The sequence below is a fragment of the Durio zibethinus genome, chromosome 2 (assembly GCF_047325235.1).
Source record: "Durio zibethinus cultivar Kanyao isolate XHJ-2024 chromosome 2, ASM4732523v1, whole genome shotgun sequence".
Taxonomy (NCBI): Eukaryota; Viridiplantae; Streptophyta; class Magnoliopsida; order Malvales; family Malvaceae; genus Durio; species Durio zibethinus.
Genome location: NC_143163.1, coordinates 38035904 through 38054849, shown reverse-complemented (window position 1 = coordinate 38054849; position 18946 = coordinate 38035904). Strand labels below are relative to the sequence as shown.

Genomic DNA, 18946 nt, shown 5'->3' with positions numbered 1-18946 from the left:
TGCAACTTCTGTTCTATGATCTTTGTGCTGCTTTTATCAACAATCAGATAGCCTGCATCTTCGATCCAGAGACGAAACATGCCAGTATCTTCTTCTGCGGGGAATTGAATCTCCACCTTTGTTTACTCGGTGCATCATCTCCGGGGCTCTAGAGTTCCGAACGTAATACTGGTGAGAAGGATATCCAACAAGAGGAAGTGAAAATTCCTCTTTTTATGTAAAGATCTGAAGGCATTGAGACAACCTCAATTTTGTTCACAAAAGCATAGGAATCAGAGATCTTTAATGATGGGGTGATGGTTGTTGGGCCTAAAGTAATAAACATAGCAACGCAGAAGTAATATATTGTAATAAATCCACTGTAATAGACAACAATCAACAATTAAAAATGCAAGAAAAATAAAGCATATTAAGATTTACGTGAAAAATCTTCTAGTGTAGAAGAAAAAAACCACGGACTACCAAAAAAAATTTTCACTATCAAATAATGAATATACAAAGTTCTTTGACTTTTCCCTCTTACTCTAGTGGTTAAGAGGCCAGTTGAAAGTCATGTAAGGCGTGGGTTCTACCCCGCCATCCGCCCTCCCCCCTTGTAAGGGCACTAGCCCTCCTTTGCAACGAAAAAATATATATATATACAAAGTTTTTCTCTAATTAAAACTGAAGTTAATCAACAATTAAAAAGATAATTTGAAAAATCTCACTAAATAAATGACTCAACAAATACACCATAAATTTATTCCTAGATAGCTTCAAACCCAATTTTCACCGTTCAGAATATAGAACTCTGAATCATAAATTTGTTGACAAAATTTCAGTTCAATCGGACCATAGATCGAATTTTGTTCAACCAACTTTCCCTTTTTCTTTTCTCTTTATTTTCTTGGCTTCTTTTTTTCCCTTTCTTTTTTTGGTTTTTGCAACGCCACCTTCTTTTTTTCACCTTAAAATAGCTCAACCTTTTTTTTTTAAGTAGCTACGGTTTTATGTAAAAAAAAATACAAGGTTTATGACCTTTGATTGATCCAAACCCAATTACATCGGGCTAGACCCCATTTTTCTAATAATCTTTCCCTCAAACCCCATTAGGAGGAGATTCATCACTATAACAGTTTCATTTAAAATTTACCTTGGCCAATGAACTCATTCCGGCCAAGTTACTACCGAGCTTAAGCTTCTCCCTAAGAAGTGTCTTAATCAAAATATCTGCTATATTCTCATCAGTATGGACTTTCTTTAACATTTGTTGTTCTTCAATCACTAAACATAACCAATGATATCTACTATTAATGTGCTTTGTTCTAGCATGGTACATCATATTTTTACTCAAAATCTAAAGCACTCTAGCTATTATAGAACATCACATACTCTTTCTGATTCAACCCAAATTCAAGAAAAAAAATGTTTCATCCAAAACATTTATTTATCTGATTCGATTGTTGCAATATACTCAGCCTCTATAGTTGACAAAGCAACACACTTCTGTAACTTAAACTGTCAAAATACAGTTTCTCCTGCAAAAGTGAACAAATATCCTGAAGTAGATTTTCTACCATTAAGATCACCTATCATGTCAGTATCAGTAAACCCTTCTAGAATTGGTTGTGAAACTTCATAACTCAAACACATTTTTTAAATGCTCCTCAAATATCTGAAAATTTATTTTACTGCTTTCCAATGAATAGAAAGAAATCTGCTCACTACACTAATTGCATGAGCAATGTCAGGCCATGTGCAAATCATAAGATATATCAAAGAATCAACTGTAAAAGAATAAAGAATACTAGATATAGCTAATTACTCTTCCTTAGTCACTGAATAAGATTTCTTACTCAGATGAAAATAATTGGCAAATGGACTGCTAACTAATTTAGCATGTTGCATGTTGAATCTACTAAGCACTCGTTCAATATATTTTTCCTGTGATAACCATAGCTTTTCAGCTCTCCTATCCTGGATAATGTCCATGTCAAAAATTTGCTTTGCTGGACCTAAATCATTCATGCCAAAGGATTAGACAATTATTTTTTCAACCCACAAACATGCCAGTGTCTTGTCCCACAATTAACATATCATCAACATATAATAAAAGAATAATGAAGTTACCATCAGAGAATTTTTTAACATACACATAAGGATCCGCTACCATTTTTTTATAGCTATGACTCACCATAAAAGAATCAAATTTTTTGTACCACTGTCACAAAGCTTGTTTCAAGCCATATAAGTTTTCTTCAATTTGTAAATTAAGTGCTCTTTTCGTTTCACTTTAAAACCCTCAATCTAATTTAGATAAATGTTCTCTTGCAAGTCATCATGCAAGAATGTAGTCTTTGCATCAAGTTGCATTAACTAGCTACTAATTCGAGTACCACTCGAATGGAACTCATCTTCACAATTGAAAAAAAGATCTCATCAAAATCAATGCCTGGTTTCTGAGAAAACCATTTAACCACTAATCAAACTTTGTACCTCACTAGCTTATCACCATCATTTTTCAACTTGAACACCAATTTATTTTTCAATTGCCTCTTCTTTTTTGAAAGTTTAACAAAATCATATGTATTATTTTTTGCAATAACTACATTTTTTCTTTTATTACTTTTAACCAGTACTCTTTATTCAGAGTAACCTGTACATTTTGAAAGCTTTCTCACTCTCTTTTACTAGTAACTAAAATAAAATCTAAACTTGGATATCCGATAGATAACCTGTGCTCTCTAATAGATATCTTAGGCTAAGACTTTACACTACTTGATGCCAAAGGTAACTTTCTCTGTTCAACACTCATTGGTGGAGAGAACTACTCACTCTGTTCAATACTTTCAAGTAGAAAGGATTGCTCATCTTATTCAAAACTGATTATATCTGGCTTATCACTAACTGTGGTTGGCTCATTCATATCTTCAAGTTTTGTTTCTTGCTCATTGTCACCATTTATGATTACTGTTGGAAGATTTACCATATTTGGAGTCTATGAGAGCACACTAAAGAGCTCATACGTACATATTGGACACCACTTAAGCTCAAAAGCTTAAGTTATTAGGTTTTTGAGTCCTTCATATGTATGTAAAATATTTTATTCAGATTTTTTAGTTATGTAAAATTCTTTACTCACATGTAAACCTTATCCCAACAATCTCTCTCGTTCGCTTGTAAGTTCTAATCAAGTCTCACATCAACTCCCTATGCGAGTAAGTTCTATCAACACCTCCTTTAGTCCAAAAAACTTTACCTCTAGTGCACTTTTAGGTTAGGCCACAACAGCACTCAACTTTGCCACTTAGGTTGTCTCAGTGCAATTTTTTAGGCTATGCCATAACACTCAATCTTGTCACCTAGGTTATCTCAGTGCACTTTTTTAAGCCAGGTCATAGCACTCAACCTTGCCACTTAAGTTGTCTTAGTGCCCCTTGAAGCTTGCACACCAGGTTAACTTAATACATCGCTCACTTAGGTGTTTCGCTTTTACATATTATCTTATACTCACTGCATCCAAGTTAAATATTTTAATACCAGTATTCGAGTACATAGAGTTGATGGACGCAGCCAACCTTTAATCTACCAACAATATTTTCCCAACAATACTACTAGGACTTGAACTTGTGACTTTTGGCTCTGATATCAGTTATTGGGCCTGAAGCAATAAACATAGCTATGCAGAAGTAATATATTATAATAAATCCATAATAATAGACAACAATCAATAACACAAAAAAAGAACACTAAAATTTACGTGAAAAACCTTTCAGTGTAGAGAAAAAAAATCACGAACCACTAAACAAAATCTCTACTATCAAATAACGAATATACAAAGTTCTTCTCTAACTAAAATTAGAGTTCATCAATAACTAGAGAGATAATTGAAAAAATTTCACTAAATAGGTGACTTAACAAATACACTTTGAATTTGTTCCTAAAGAACTTTAAACCCGATTTTCGTCGTTCAAAATGTAGAACTCTAAATCATAAACCTGCTGATAAAATTTTAGCTCAATCGGATCACGGATCAACTTTCGTTCAACTAACTCTCACTTTTCTCCTTTCTCTCTATTTTTTTTACTTCTTTTTTCCCCTTTTTCTTCTTAGTTTTTGCAGCGTCACCTTCTTTTTTTCACTTTAAAATAGTCTCACCTCTTTTTATTAAGTAGTTAAGGCTCTATGTAAAAAAAAAAAAAAAACCAAGACCTATGACTTTTAATTAATCCAAACTCAATTACATGAAGTTGAACCCCACTTTCTAAGCAAAGGTCACATTTACAGTCTGTCCATCTATATTAATGCAAAATTCTCTGACTGTATATGTTCAAACAAATTATGTCCGGAGAGCTTTGAAGTGCTCAAAAAAGTGTAACCAGCCACACTAATAAAGAATAATGCCTTGGATATGTCTAAAACTAGATTTTTTATTGGTTTGAAATGCAATAGAATGAACTTTGGGCCAATAGAGACAGTAAATGTGTAAGTGGTTTATTTTCAAAATTGGGTATTGCAAGCTGTTTGATTATATACTTTAAATCCTTAATACAACTAAGGAATTATAATTAAATTTGTTGGGAGAGCTTGAGATTTTTTACACTAGATGGGAAAATCAATGAGGTGCAATCTAAAGAGATAGAGTCCGTGGGGATATATGATGATATGTGAGGAGAACTGGTAGCCATCAAATCGAGAAACACTAATATTTCTGCAATAAGCAGTAACCTTATACCTGTGGCTTTTCTTTTTTATATATATGATAGGATTCAGATAGAGAATACTCTTTATCAGATTGCAACAAAAAGGAAGGTAGCTCGATAACATTATTTCGAAATAATGTAGGCTTCAACTATATCTCTTGTTTCCATTTTATTGAATGGGAAAACTATACATTCATTATCACTATATAGTTTATAACTTTGTATAGTAGAATGAAATGATGAAAGTGTTTTATGGTTTAAGTTGGTAATATTTGTATTTCTATCATATAAGCAATTATTTTTTATGACACATTGTGATTGGTAGCAAAAAGCAATAGAAATATTTCCACACTAGTGGATTGAAAAGTTTTGCAAGAAAGCAAAAAGAAATAGTAAGTTTATGATAATAAACTTATTCCAATGAATGAATTTTTTCTGCTGTTAAAAGGTAAATATGCAAATTAACAGTTATTGTTCTGTTTTAATAGTTTTGATAATTTCAATACATGATAGTAAACTTATCGAAAGTTTTGAATTTAGTTGACATGGATGATATGTATGAAAAAGTTATTGTTTACATATATTTATGTAAAAATACAAATTTATTGTTATTGTTGTATTTTAACAGTTTGGATAGCTTTAATACTTGATATTAAACTTGTTTGATTGATTGAACTTGGTTTCTATGGTTGATATGAAAAAAAAATTTATCGTTTATGTCTATTTGGGACTTTTTTTGCATATAGAAGGCAAATATATAAATTAAACTTTTGGATGGCTTTCAATATATTGAATGGCTTCAATCCATGATATTAAACTGGAAGAAAATAATTGAATTTGGTTTCTATGACCTATATGTGTGAAAGCCCAAAATGCTTTTAGGTGTGATTATGTTTAAGACTATTATGTTGTTACGGGGCCAAAATATAAATATATTAGATTAAAATTATTCGAAATATTAATACTTGATTGACAGGCTTGATATGCATGAATAAGTTACGATTGATATGTATCCTATCAAATAACATATGTTTTTATATAGGAGAATGAGATGAGCGGTATAATTGGACGTGTGAAACTTTTTCGCATAACACACACAAAAAAAAAGAATCTTACATGAATGTCAAAACACAAGAAATTATGATAATTTGTATCATCTATTTTAACAGAAAGTAAATATTTACTCTTTTTAACATATTATCAATTAATCATTAAACTTGATAGTTGTATATGACAAATTCACAAGAGAAAGCAAAAGAGAAATGGTTGCTGAGATTGAAGTAGCATCTGATGGTTTTCTCAACATGTAAGAAATAAAAAATCAGATATTCATAGAAATTGCTAAAAAATAAAGGCATGGACGGGTCCGAAGCCTTGGATTGGGTCCAACGCCATTTGCCTACTATAGACGTAGCTCTCAGCAATTTACATCATCAGCAAGTCAGTCTTTGCAAGACATTTTAATATTGAGAGGGGAGTTGCAAACTATGCAATAATGTTTTCAACAAATGAAAGCAGAAAGAGAACGGAAGTATGCCAAAATTCAGGATGAACGTGCTAGAATGGAGCAAGAGCGTGTAAAATTTCAACAGTTACATGATCGATTTGATCATCTTATGAATTTTGTGCAACAATAATTTTCAAGAAATGATCTTGGTGCTCCACCAACTCAAGTATTATATTTATTAAATATTGTAATTTTTAATATAAAAAAAGCCTACAATGAAGTGCTAAAAATTGTATGGTATTATTTAGTAGGTTTTTTAGCACGCTAGTGACCAAAGTGAAAATTTTTCTTCATCAATTGGCAGCCAGCAAAATGTAAGCAGTCATCAATTTCATACATTTTAATTTTTATTTTCCTAATGTATTAAAAATATTTGAATGTTATTATATTAATTATTAAACTTTGTATTAATTAAAAGCTTACTTAAATGTGAATTAAGTTTATATTAATTTCAATTTTTGAATTTAAGCACTTTAATGAAACTAAAATTTATTAACAGAAATTAAAACAAAAAATATATTTTTACATAATAGCAGCATTGTGTTCAACAATGTCGCTAAATGAATAATTTAGTAGCATTTGTACGGTAAAACGTCACTAAAAGTAGCAGTGCTCTTTCCAGCAAATGCCGTTACAATGACGTTTTTCTCATAAAAATATCATTAAATTAGCGGCGTCTCAAAGAGGAAAACGTCACTAATATGGAGGTATTTTCATATACAAATGCCTCTAAAGTAACGACATTTTTATTTACAAACGCCACCAAAGCAACGGCATTTTTCTCATAAAAATGTCACTAAATTAACGGCATCTCAAAGACACAAACGCTGCTAATATAGAGATATTTTCAGATATAAATTCCTCTAAAGTAGCGATGTTTTCAGTTACAAACGTCATCAAAGCAATGGCGTTTTTCTCATAAAAAAGCCACTAAATTAGCGGCGTATCAAATATATAAACGCCGTTAATATAGAGGCATTTTCAAATACAAATGCCTCCAAAATAGCTGTATTTTTAGTTACAAATGCTACCAAAGCAATAGCATTTTTCTCATAAGAACGCAACTAATTTAACGGCATTTCAAATATAGAAACACCATTAAAATGGCGGCATTTTTTTGAAAAAGCCATTATTTTTCGCAACGAGTGTATAGCGAGCACTTTGAGTTGCATTTTTCGTAAATACTACAAATCTTTTAATAACATTTATAAACGCTGTTAAACATTAAAAAAAATGTCACTAAAAACCTAAAACCCCGGAAGTGTATTTCCACATAGAGTATAACACGTGGTGAATGAAAAGAAAGTTCCCTGAAGTTGAGTTCAAATCCTGTTTGACCTTTCATCTTCTTCTTTTATTTATTAGATCTACATATTATTTTAAATGAAAAGAAAGCACCAAAGAACTCTAGTCCGAGCTTCAAATTTGAGCTGCTTTGTAAACCATGTCCGTAGCTGATCCATATGAGTATTCAACCCACTGAAATTGCAGCTGCTGCGCAGACTCTAGGCTGCAAAGGACCTCAATCATGGATGGTCAATTCACCCCTTGATCTGCCAAGCATTTTTGTGTGATCTCCATATATTTTTTAAAAGATGCTGGCACTATCCTCACTATCCTTTCTCTTAAATGTGGATCCACGAGTAGATCAACCTTACTTTCCTGAAGGCAAGTTAATGCCCACTGAACCAAGCTTTCATGATGATTAGCATTAGCAGCATCATTCTCCTTGTTGTCTCCTGCAGCCTTTGAACTCATGGTTTGCCTTCCATAAAGTGCTTTTCAACATCACCACTCCAAATGAAAACACATCCGATTATTTTGTCAAATTTTGAAGGTGATAGTGCTCAGGATCCAGGTATCCAATATGCTACCCTTTATTAACTGTATACATTAGTCTCCACTGCAGTACTGTTTCCCGACACATTGTTGCCTTGATTAAGTGGCATTGAAACAACTTCAATCCCGTTAACAAAAGCATAACCAAGCGTTTGTAAAAGAGCTAAATGTTAAGACTAGCGTATGATTCTCGACATGAACAATAAACTCTTTGAAAAAGCATTCTGATTTGATGCAGTTGGCATTGAGGCAGGCAGTAAAGTTTCTTAGGAAAGTATAGTGCACAGCTGCGACTGAGAGAAAAGATTGAGGCATTGAGGCTCATATAAGAATCAGCATAACAGTGAAGACGAATGAATTTTGACCCTGCGGTCACATTGAAGGTGTAGGTGAATTGTGAGTGGAAGATCCTAGCAGTCACGCACCGAAGAGGCTCTGGACACAGTGGAGCTTGCTGCTATCCGAATTTAAAAGCCATGAAATGCGATATAATATCAGTGGTCCAGTTCCGGCCATCAAATGATTTAGCTTTTGAAGCCAAAGAACCACAACCGAGAAGAATTATGTTCCAAACGAAAATAAGCAGATTCATCTGCGTCAAACATGTATTCTTTGATGGAAGAGAAAATGAAAATGTACATGCACTTCAGGCTAGCAATAATCATTCGACCTGATTTTGGTTGGTCAACAATGCTTCTAGTTTCTCTATATTGTATAAAGAATTGTCATTTATTTAAAAAAAAATTTCATGTTTGAACTACGAACCCAATTTTATCTTTCTTCTTTCAAAGACCATGGCTATCTGGACAGCTGTTCCATCATTTTCATTTTGAAAGCCAGCTACTAGCTAGGAGTTGGAGATGAGGCCATTTTTGGGTTTTGAGTTGTGACATTTGACCCAGATTGTTCCACAGAATTCAACACATTTTGCATCTCCCAGAGGCTGAAATTGATTGCCCAATGGGCTATGACTCACTTTTTTTGTGGGTCAAAACTACACCTAAACTTAGTCAGACTTTTTATCAAACAAACAACAGCCCACCTGCCTTGAGCCCACTTGCCTCGAGGATTAGAAAAAAACGCACCGGCAGCACTCAATCTCACAATTAGTGGGGCTCTTTCCCAGGACTCCTCTACTATCTCACCCATCCCATTCAAGATAAAATGATCAAAATAAGTTGCTATAATCTCATTTAAATGAATTTAATTATCAATATTTTCAATAGGAATATATCTTTTTTTTATCCTTGCAATAACTAACTCAGACTATGACTTCCTTTAAAAAAAATTCAATTCACTAATTCAAGTCATATAAATCATTTATCTCAAATTGTATAACACAAAAATTAACGATTTAAATCTTTTACGTACAAGATTAATTACTAAAAGCACAATTCCTTTAAAATTTTCATAATTTGGCAAGTAGCGTAAATGTTGTTGTATTCTATGAAATTGAATGAATTAATATGGTCAATTAGTCATCAATTCATTAAAGCAAGTCGTAATCGTCTTGTACTTACATGTCTTGATCATTTGAATGGAAAAAATATATGTTGACATAGAACAACCGTTTTATAAAATTCCTTTTCCAGTGATTCTATTTGCGTGTAAAAGCCAGGATAAGAGTTGGTAGGTCATATTGAAATATTTCATACCCCAATTTAATTGGATAAACATTAACCCTTGTATCACCCCCTACTAAGCTTCAACAACAAGAAAGTTGGAAAAAATCAAAAGGGACTTTAAACAATTTTCTATCCTCTACCTAACCTTTGGCTTAAAAGAAAATATTTGAACAACAATCCTAATCCTTTTCTATCAATTCTTGTATTTTATTGCCTTTGTCTACTGAATTATGTAGTTATTAAAACCTTATTCAATTATTTGTACATCATGCAATGTATGCATGTTTTAACAACTTTTATTTTTTAATCTTGTAATATATAATTAGTATATAAGGAAAAAAATAAGTAAGTTATTAATAAATAAATATGACAATATATAATTAAATAAGTAAATTAATTAGTGAGTAAATAAATAGGTTTTGTGCAACTAATTAACTACCTCAATAAGTTAAATAAGTAATTTATTTTTTACTTAATTATGATTTAGAATTTCCCGTGATTTCTCTTTTAAATCAAATCATTTGAAAACTCAAGCTTGACCTAACGGTTATTACCTTCTTTAAAAAGGTTAAGGTCCAAGTCTATCAAACACCATCCTTTACTTTCCATATGTACCAAAGAAAAAAGCATATTTTTTTAATTTTTAAATTGAAACCATTAGTCTTTTCTGAATCCAAATGTCCTAAATTCTAGACTAAATGTGATACTTATCTTACAGAAATAATATAGGAATTATTTGGCAAAAATACTAAAACAATTGACTCTTTAAAGTATACATTAGACCCTCTTTTACATAAAATTAAACGACTAAAATCCAATAAAAAAATAAAGTGTTTAATCAAACAAAAATAGTATTTCAAGGGTCTAATTAGATAAAAAAATAATGCTTTAAGGACTTAATTAAACAAAATTAAATAATACTCTAAAAGTTTAATTGATTACAATAAAATAGAAGAATTTATCTAAACAAGGAAGAAAATTTAAGGGTTCATTTAGTATTTCAGCCTCTAGATTTTTGAGTGCTACATGGTTTGCAACTAGTTGCCTAGGTCAATGATGTGGACTTAGACATCACAATTGGTCTTAACTAATTTAGTATATGCTTGTAGGGTGACAAATTATTGTTCAGACTTTTTAATCAAAGCTGCTCATGAAGGTGAGTTTGTTGGTGTCAAACTTCATTTTGACCCACCACTTTGATTAGATATTTGCAAAAGAAAAATATATACATTATGGGTATAGCAAGAAAAGAGTTTGTATAGTTTAAGTTGTTATTACTGCTCTTCTTTATAAAAAACTTGGTATGTCATTACTTACTGTGATTTTAATTTCTTTGGATGTGGACTCCTGATTGTGATTACAAATTGAACTAGGCAATAAGCATCATAATTAGTTGTAAGATGTGCGATCTAATATATGGAATCAAGAGTTTAAATAGTGTGATTATAACGAGGTCAATATAAGGTTTAACAATAGTTTAAGTAAATGTGATTAACGTGGTCCATATAAGGTTTAAGTGGTTGTTAAATTCAAGCACGTTGAATTTTAACGTATGAAAACTAGATAATTTGGTCTAATGGTCCCTGGAGTGACAATTTGATATTTGTGATGTAGACACAAATGAAAATTTTAATTTCAATTAGTCTACTCAAGACTCAAGTTGTTTTTTTATATCAATCAATCTTCTATTTGATTTTTTATTCAATATATAAATGGTAAATTAGTTTTTTTTTTTTAAACAAAAATTTAGCTCAATTGCTTTATCCAATCAAAAATGACATCCAATTAAAATTTAAATTTCAGCACTTAAATTTTTTTTTTATTTTCAAGTTACAGCCGTTTTTGTAAAAAAAATAAAATAATATAATATAATTTTGGATATATTTCATCAACATGTATTTTAAACATTGTTCATTAATTTGTTAAATCAACTTTTTGGATATAAATGGTAAAATCAAACTTGTGTATTTTGGGTTAATATTAAAATCTTTTACTTCAAGACCAAAGTTATGGAATATTACTCTAATCAGTAATCACGTTCTTGGATAGAAACATAGATAAAAAAAAAAAAAGATTTGGACATTTTGTAATTCTTCACCTAATTAACTTAACCTATATATAGAAAACAATTCAGGAGTTAACTCCACTAATCGGATCCTTAGCTACGTATATTTCCCTGAGGTCACGCGGGTCCTCGTATCCTGGAGCAGCTGGAACTTTGCTTTCAAAGGAAGAACACCCATCAGTTCTCTGTTAGTTACTATCACAGTCAACAAAATTTAACTCATGGAATCTTCCAATGGTTTAATGGTTTTCTAGAGAAGAAAAGTATACCCAATTTGTCTCATAGTGAAGAAGACTAAAGAATGACATATTGTTAGGGTTAGTTGACGAACATTAAGCCAGGAATTCTTAGTTGTAATCGGAAGATTCTTTAAACAATTTCCTTTCTTTTCAATTCTTTTTTTATGTCATGGGTGTTGATTGTTGACAAGAGAAGTAATTATGTTCCATGTGTCTCAATCATCTTGACAGTCCAATGAAGAAATTAATTTCGTCCAAAGGAAACAGTTAGTTTTCACGAATAATCAAAGAAATTTCCGCATGCTTTGCATCTAACCATGCTCTCAATTCTCGTAGTCAATTCGGAAATGAAAGCGAAAGTTTCCAGGAGGACCAAGACAATAGTTATAGTTCAAACAAATTTGGGGAGCAAACATCAGACTAACAACCCCTTTACACTTGATTGGCAATTTAACAACCTGGTTATTGGATGTTTCGGCTATGCATGCCTATCTTCTTCCTTGAACAGTTCTTACCATTGCTTCTATGAAGAAAATTACCATTTCCTTCACTTCAAGGCCATCACTTATTTCTCTTCTTTGCTTCAGCTTCTTGTTCAATTCCTGGAATTGTATGTGTACTAACGACTGTTCCAGTTCATCCTTGGACCAAGTAATTCTTGACTGCGGATCTGCGAGAAACTCGTCATTTAATGGCAAAACTTGGGTTGGGGATGTAAATCTTTTCCCTGATTATTATGAAGGAACAATGATTGGCCGTGTGATCTCAAATACAACCGGACAGGCTCCAGAGAGTCCATACTCAACCGCACGCTTCAGTCGTTCTTCTTTCACCTATAGTTTCCCTATGTCCCCTGGACTCAAATTTATCCGTCTTCATTTCTACCCTACTTCTTACACTGTCATAGACCAAATCTCCAAGGCCAACTTCTCTGTTACCTCTGGAAATTACACTTTGTTAAACAATTTTGGCCCTTTTGTTATTGCAAGAACTTTGAAATCACCTTATTTCACTAAAGATTACTTCCTTAACTTAAAGAAACACATTCTGAATATCACCTTCGCTCCATCACTAGATGCTTCAGACGCTTTTGCCTTTGTAAATGGGATAGAGATTTACTCAATGTCCCTCAAACTCTCTGATTATGGAGTAAACAAAACTCCCAATGCAACCTCCAGTCGAGATGAACCTGCCCTTGAGATACTTTACAGAATCAACGTAGGTACCGAAAGTCTGAAAGGGCCCTTGTTCTGGAATGGGCTAGATGACCAGCTATATATTCAGGGTTCTAGAAATGGTACTACTATTGTAGCATATGATGATCATATAAATTACAATAAAAGCTCTTGGACAGTATGTGAATATGGAGCACCAGGGGATCTGTACAGCACAGCCAGGACAATCGGCGGCAGTGATGAGACTGCCAATGTGGGCTACAACCTGACATGGACATTGCCTGTTGATTCAGGTTTCAAATATATTGTCAGGCTTCATTTCTGTGAGATTCAACTAAACGTAACGGAAGCGAATCAGAGAGTGTTCAAGGTGTATATCAACAATAAGACAGTGGAAAGCAGCCTGGATATAGTTGCTATGGCTGGTGGTCCTTTGGTTGCAATGCATAAGGACTATATCATCATGGTTCCAGTTCCAGAAGCAAAAGAAAAAGGAAATTATCTGTGGCTTGCTTTGCAGCCTAACACTGATTCAAAGCCAAAACTTGCTGACGTAATACTGAATGGAATTGAGATCATGAAGTTGAGTGATGCTAGGAACAATCTTGCAGCGCAAGTTCAATTGGAGAATGGAGACAGAAGAAGCGCTATTGGATCTAATATCTTACTGGGAATGGTTCTGAGCATGATTGTTGTAATTTGTCCAGTCTCTTTGATAGCCTGCTTTCGTTGGATTTCACTACGTCACGATGAAAGCCTTGGGAAAACAAGCAGCCTAATTGGTAAATCTTCAGATCATTGCCGTCAATTTCCCTTGGAAGAGATAAGAGCTGCAACTAACAATTTCAGTGAAGCTCTTTTGCTTGGTTGTGGCGGGTTCGGTAAGGTTTACAAGGGCCTGCTGGATGATGGGATTACCAAAGTGGCAGTTAAGCGCAAAAACCCTGAGTCCCACCAAGGAGTTCAAGAGTTCGAAACTGAAATCGAATTGCTCTCCACTTTTCGTCACGTGAACATTGTCTCTTTGCTTGGATATTGTCAAGAGGACAATGAGTTGATTCTGATATATGATTACATGGCTCGTGGCACTCTACGTGATCATCTCTACGAGACTCAAAATCCACCACTTTCATGGACTCAGCGGCTCAAGATTTGCATTGGTGCTGCGCGTGGATTGCACTACCTCCACACGGGCACAGAAAATTCCATCATTCACCGGGACATCAAATCAACAAACATACTCCTGGATCAAGATTGGGTGGCGAAAGTCTCAGATTTTGGGCTGTCAAAAGTAGGCAAGACTGCTGGATCCTGTGGGAACCATGTCAGCCCTGGACCAAAGGGTACTTTTGGATATTTGGACCCTGAATATGGCAGAGACAGAACTTTAACTCGCAAATCAGATGTTTACTCTTTTGGTGTGGTTTTATTTGAAGTCTTAAGTGCAAGACCAGCTGTCAATCGTGAACCAGACGAGGATGATCAGACCAAAGTGAGCTTGGCTAGATGGGCTGTTCATTGCTATCGAAATGAAACAGTTGATCTCCTGATTGAACCATACCTGAGAGGAAAGATCATGTCCGAGTGCCTTTCCACATTTGTGGAAATTGCAGTGAGGTGCCTGGCTAGTAGGCAAATAGATCGTCCATCAATAGGTGATGTGCTCGGTAAACTCGAACAAGCATTGCTGTTGCAGGAGGAGGCTGGCAATAATGGTGCAAGTCAAAGATGCGTGACAAACCAGTGATAGCTGGAGCAAAGCATTGATATTTAGGGTAGAAATTGTACAAATTAGAATAAAATTTGAAATGCTGCAAATAATTTAGTTTGTCATGATGATCGACAATAGGTTGAAATTAGAAGTTACTTTTCCTTAATTTTATGGATGCAGTACATTAAAATCTGTGTAAATAATTCTGTACAAACTCTTGGATTCTGTATAAACTGTAAAAAGAGTGCATATATATTTTAAGCATTTAATTTTCACCGTCCACTAGACATCATGATCTCAGAAAACTCCACACCGAGCATCATATCTCTGAGTTGCTTTGTAGGCATAAGCCCTTGGGTGACGACGCATTTAAGTCACCATCGCCGTGCATCTGCAGTTGCTCTAAGCAGTAAGGCACCTCACTCATGGATGGCCGCTTCATCCTTTTCTTTTCTAAGCATTGTTTTGTGATCTTTAGAAAGTTTCCAAGAGATTCCGGTGGGATCTTCCCTTTCAAATGTTGATCCACCAGTTGATCAGCATGTCCCTTCTAAAGGCAATATGATACCGGTGGAATCAAACTTTTGTGATCATCACCACTGCTGCCATTCTCAACATTTTCTGGCTCTGCTTTCAGATTCATGGGCGCCGGCCTTCCAGAGATTACTTCCAACAGCACCAGCCCTAATAAATACACATCAGTTTTTTCAGTTAATCTTTTATCCCAATCAAGATCTAGTGAACCAAAGCTACCGTCTATAATGGAGCCATTATTGCTATGGGATGTCATGGTTGATCCAAAATTTGAAATCTTGGCTATCAGGTTTTTGTCTAACAAGACATTGGAGGTATTGATATCACAATATTGTATGATGGGGCGCTTTTTTTCCTGTGTGGAGGTAATGCAAACTCTTGCAACTTCAACACAAATTTCAAGCCACTGGTTCCATGCAGAGGTTTCTTCCTTTCAACCAAATGATCAAGAAGATGATCAGAGAGGGTACCGTTAACCATATATTCATACACGAGGATCATTTCAAGGTCCTCTTCACAGTAAGCTAGCAGAGAGACGATATTGTGATGGCGAATTTGAGAGAGCATTTTTATGATCTCTTCGCAGAACTCTTGTTCTGATATTGCTTTAGCCCCTCGGTTGATTACTGAAGTTGTTATTCCATTAATGAAAGCTTTGTAAACCATATCGAAGCCCCAGTTAGTTGTCAATAATAGGTGACTTATCAAAGCTGTTGGTTGCCTTTCCAATGTAATCAATAGGAAAAGAGCGACAATGGGATGAATCCCTGGTTTTTTTCATCTTCCAATTTCTCTTTGTTTTTATCAATAATAAAGCAAAGAGAGAGAAAACAAAGAGTACAACCTCCCTAGTAATTTTGCTTTTGTAATCATTTCTTTGATTTTTTGGACGGTGCAGGAGAAGGAGGGTTGAGTCCAGCAAGATTTCCATCAGAGTTGCTAATATATCTTTGAACATCTCCAATCCATCTAACTTGGACGTTCGAGTTTAGCTCCAGTCATAAGTCCTGTTTCCCAACAGCTTGTAACGGAATCATCACAACGTAATCTCTGTTGCACCTGAAGCAATAATCACAACAATACAAAAGCAATAGACAACAATCAATAATCAAATACGCAGGAAAAATAAAACACACCAAGATTTACGTGAAAAATCCTCTAGTGTAGAGGGAAAAAATCACGGGCCACCAGAAAAATCTTCACTATCAAATAATAATTATACAAAGTTCTTTTCTAGCTAAAACTATAGCTAATCAACAATTAGAGAAACAATTGGAGAAATCTCACCAAATAAGTGACTCAACAAATACACCCTGAATTTGTTCCTAGAGAGCTTTAAACCCGATTTTCACCGTTCAGAATGTAGAACTCTGAATCATAAACCTCCTGACAAGGTTCTAACTCAATCGGACCACGGATTGACTTCCGTTCAACCAACTCTGCCTTCTCCTTTTTCTCTCTCTGCTTTTCCTGGCTTTTCTTCTTTCTCTACTTGGTTTTCGACACACATCTAAAACAACCCCACTTCTTTTTTATTAAGTAGCTAGGGCTCTGTGTAAAATAAAAGATCAAGGCCCATGGCTTTTACTTGGTCCAAAACCACTTACATGGGACTGGACCCCATTTTCCTAACAATCTCCCCCTTCAGCCCCATTAAGAGGAGATTCATCACCATAGCAATTTCATTTGGAACTTACCTTGGCCAGGGAACTCATTCCGGCCAAGTTACTGCAAAGCTCAAGCTTTTTCCTGAAAAGTATTTTAGTCAACATATCTGCTACATTCTTATCAGTATGGACTTTCTTCAATAACATCTACTGTTCTTCAATCACTGAACGTAACCAATGATATCTAACATCAATGTGCTTTGTTCTAGCATGATACATGCTATTCTTACTCAAATCTAAAGTACTCTGGCTATCACAAAATATCACATACTCTTTTTGATTCAACCCTAATTCAAGAAAAAAAACGTTTCATCCAAAGCATTTCTTTACATGCTTCGGTTACTGTAATATATTCAGCCTTTGTAGTTGACAAAGCAACACACTTCTGCAACTTAGATTGCCAAGATACAACTCCTCCTGCAAAAGTGAACAAATACCCTGAAGTAGATTTCCTACCATCAAAATCGCCTGTCATGTCAGCATCAGTAAACCTTTCTAAAACTGGTTGTGAAACTTCATAAGTCAAGCACATTTTTGAGGTACCTCTCAAATATCTAAAAATTCATTTCACTGCTTCCCAGTGAATCTTCTCTGGATTAGAAAGAAATTTGCTCACTACACCAACTGCATGAGCAATGTCAGGCCTTGTACAAATCATAAAATACATTAAAGAATCGATTACAGAAGAATAAGGAATACTAGACACAGCTAGTTGCTCTTCCTTAGACATTGGACAAGATTTCTTACTTAGATGAAAATGGTTGGCAAGTGAACTGCTAACTGATTTAGCATGTTACATGTTGAATCTACTAAGCACTTGTTCAACATACTTTTCCTGTGACAACCACAACTTTTTTGTTCTCCTATCTCGGATAATGTCCATACCAAGAATCTGCTTTGCTGGACCTAAATCTTTCATATCAAAGGACTTAGACAATTATTCTTTCAACCTGTAAACCATACTAGCATCTTGTCCTATAATCAACATATCATCAACATATAATAATAGGATAATGAAGTTACCATTAAAAAATTATTTAACATACATACAAGAATTCGCTGCTGTTTTTTTATAGCTATGACTCATCATAAAAGAATCAAACTTCTTGTACCATTATCGCGGAGCTTGTTTCAAGCCATACAAGTTTTTCTTCAATTTGCAAATTAAGTGCTCTTTCCCTTTCACTTCAAAACCTCAGGCTGATTCATATAAATGTCTTCCTACAAATCACCATGTAAAAATGCAGTTTTAACATCAAGTTGCTCAAGTTCAAGATTCAAACTAGCTGTCAATCCCAGTACCACTCGAATAGAACTCATTTTTACAACTAGAGCAAAAATCTCATCAAAATCGATGCCTGATTTCTGAGAAAAAACTTTTACTACTAATCGAGCTTTGTACCTTACTAGTTTGTCACCATCTTTTTTTAACTTGAACACCGATTTATTCTTTAATGGCCTCTTTCCTGTTGGAAGTTTAACAATATCATAAGTACCATTCTTTCATAATGATTCCATCTCTTCTTTCATTGCTTTTAACTAGTGCTCTTTATCCGGAGTAGCCTGCACATCTTGAAAGCTTTCTGGTTCTCCTTCACTGGTAACTAAAATAAAATCTGAACTTGAATACCTGGTAGATGGCCTGTGCTCTCTAGTAGATCTCTTGGGCTAAGACTCTACATCACTTAATGTCGAAGGTAACTCTCCCTGCTCAACACTCTCAGGTAGAGAGGATTGCTCCCCCTGCTCAAAACTAATAGCATCGGGCTCATCACCAACTGTGGCTGGCTCATTCATATCCCCAAGTTTTGTTTCTTGCTCATTTTCATCATCTGTGGCTCTTTCCTGTGGAATTCCTGTCGATGTTGAAACATCACACTTAACAGTAACTCGTGTAGTCTT

At 34.3% G+C, this 18946-nt stretch overlaps 1 protein-coding gene across 1 annotated transcript; it reads left to right on the top strand.

The window, feature by feature from the left end:
• Positions 1-9565: 9565 nt before the first annotated feature.
• Positions 9566-14890, top strand: LOC111317584 (receptor-like protein kinase FERONIA). The gene is made up of 7 exons (XM_022920018.2): positions 9566-9657; positions 10763-10817; positions 11027-11106; positions 11164-11203; positions 11776-11905; positions 12294-12418; positions 12489-14890. Exons 1-7 carry the CDS (start codon positions 9566-9568, stop codon positions 14877-14879), a joined length of 2913 nt encoding a protein of 970 aa, XP_022775753.2. The 3' UTR covers positions 14880-14890.
• Positions 14891-18946: the final 4056 nt, after the last annotated feature.

Excerpts from the sequence above, each read along its gene's own strand:
- LOC111317584 (XM_022920018.2), top strand. The coding sequence starts at position 9,566 with ATGGAAAAAATATATGTTGACATAGAACAACCGTTTTATAAAATTCCT. Across the intron at positions 10,818-11,026 it reads CTGCTCATGAAGGTGAGTTT|GCAATAAGCATCATAATTAG; the intron begins GTTGGTGTCAAA and ends AAATTGAACTAG. Across the intron at positions 11,107-11,163 it reads AATAGTGTGATTATAACGAG|GTTTAAGTGGTTGTTAAATT; the intron begins GTCAATATAAGG and ends GGTCCATATAAG.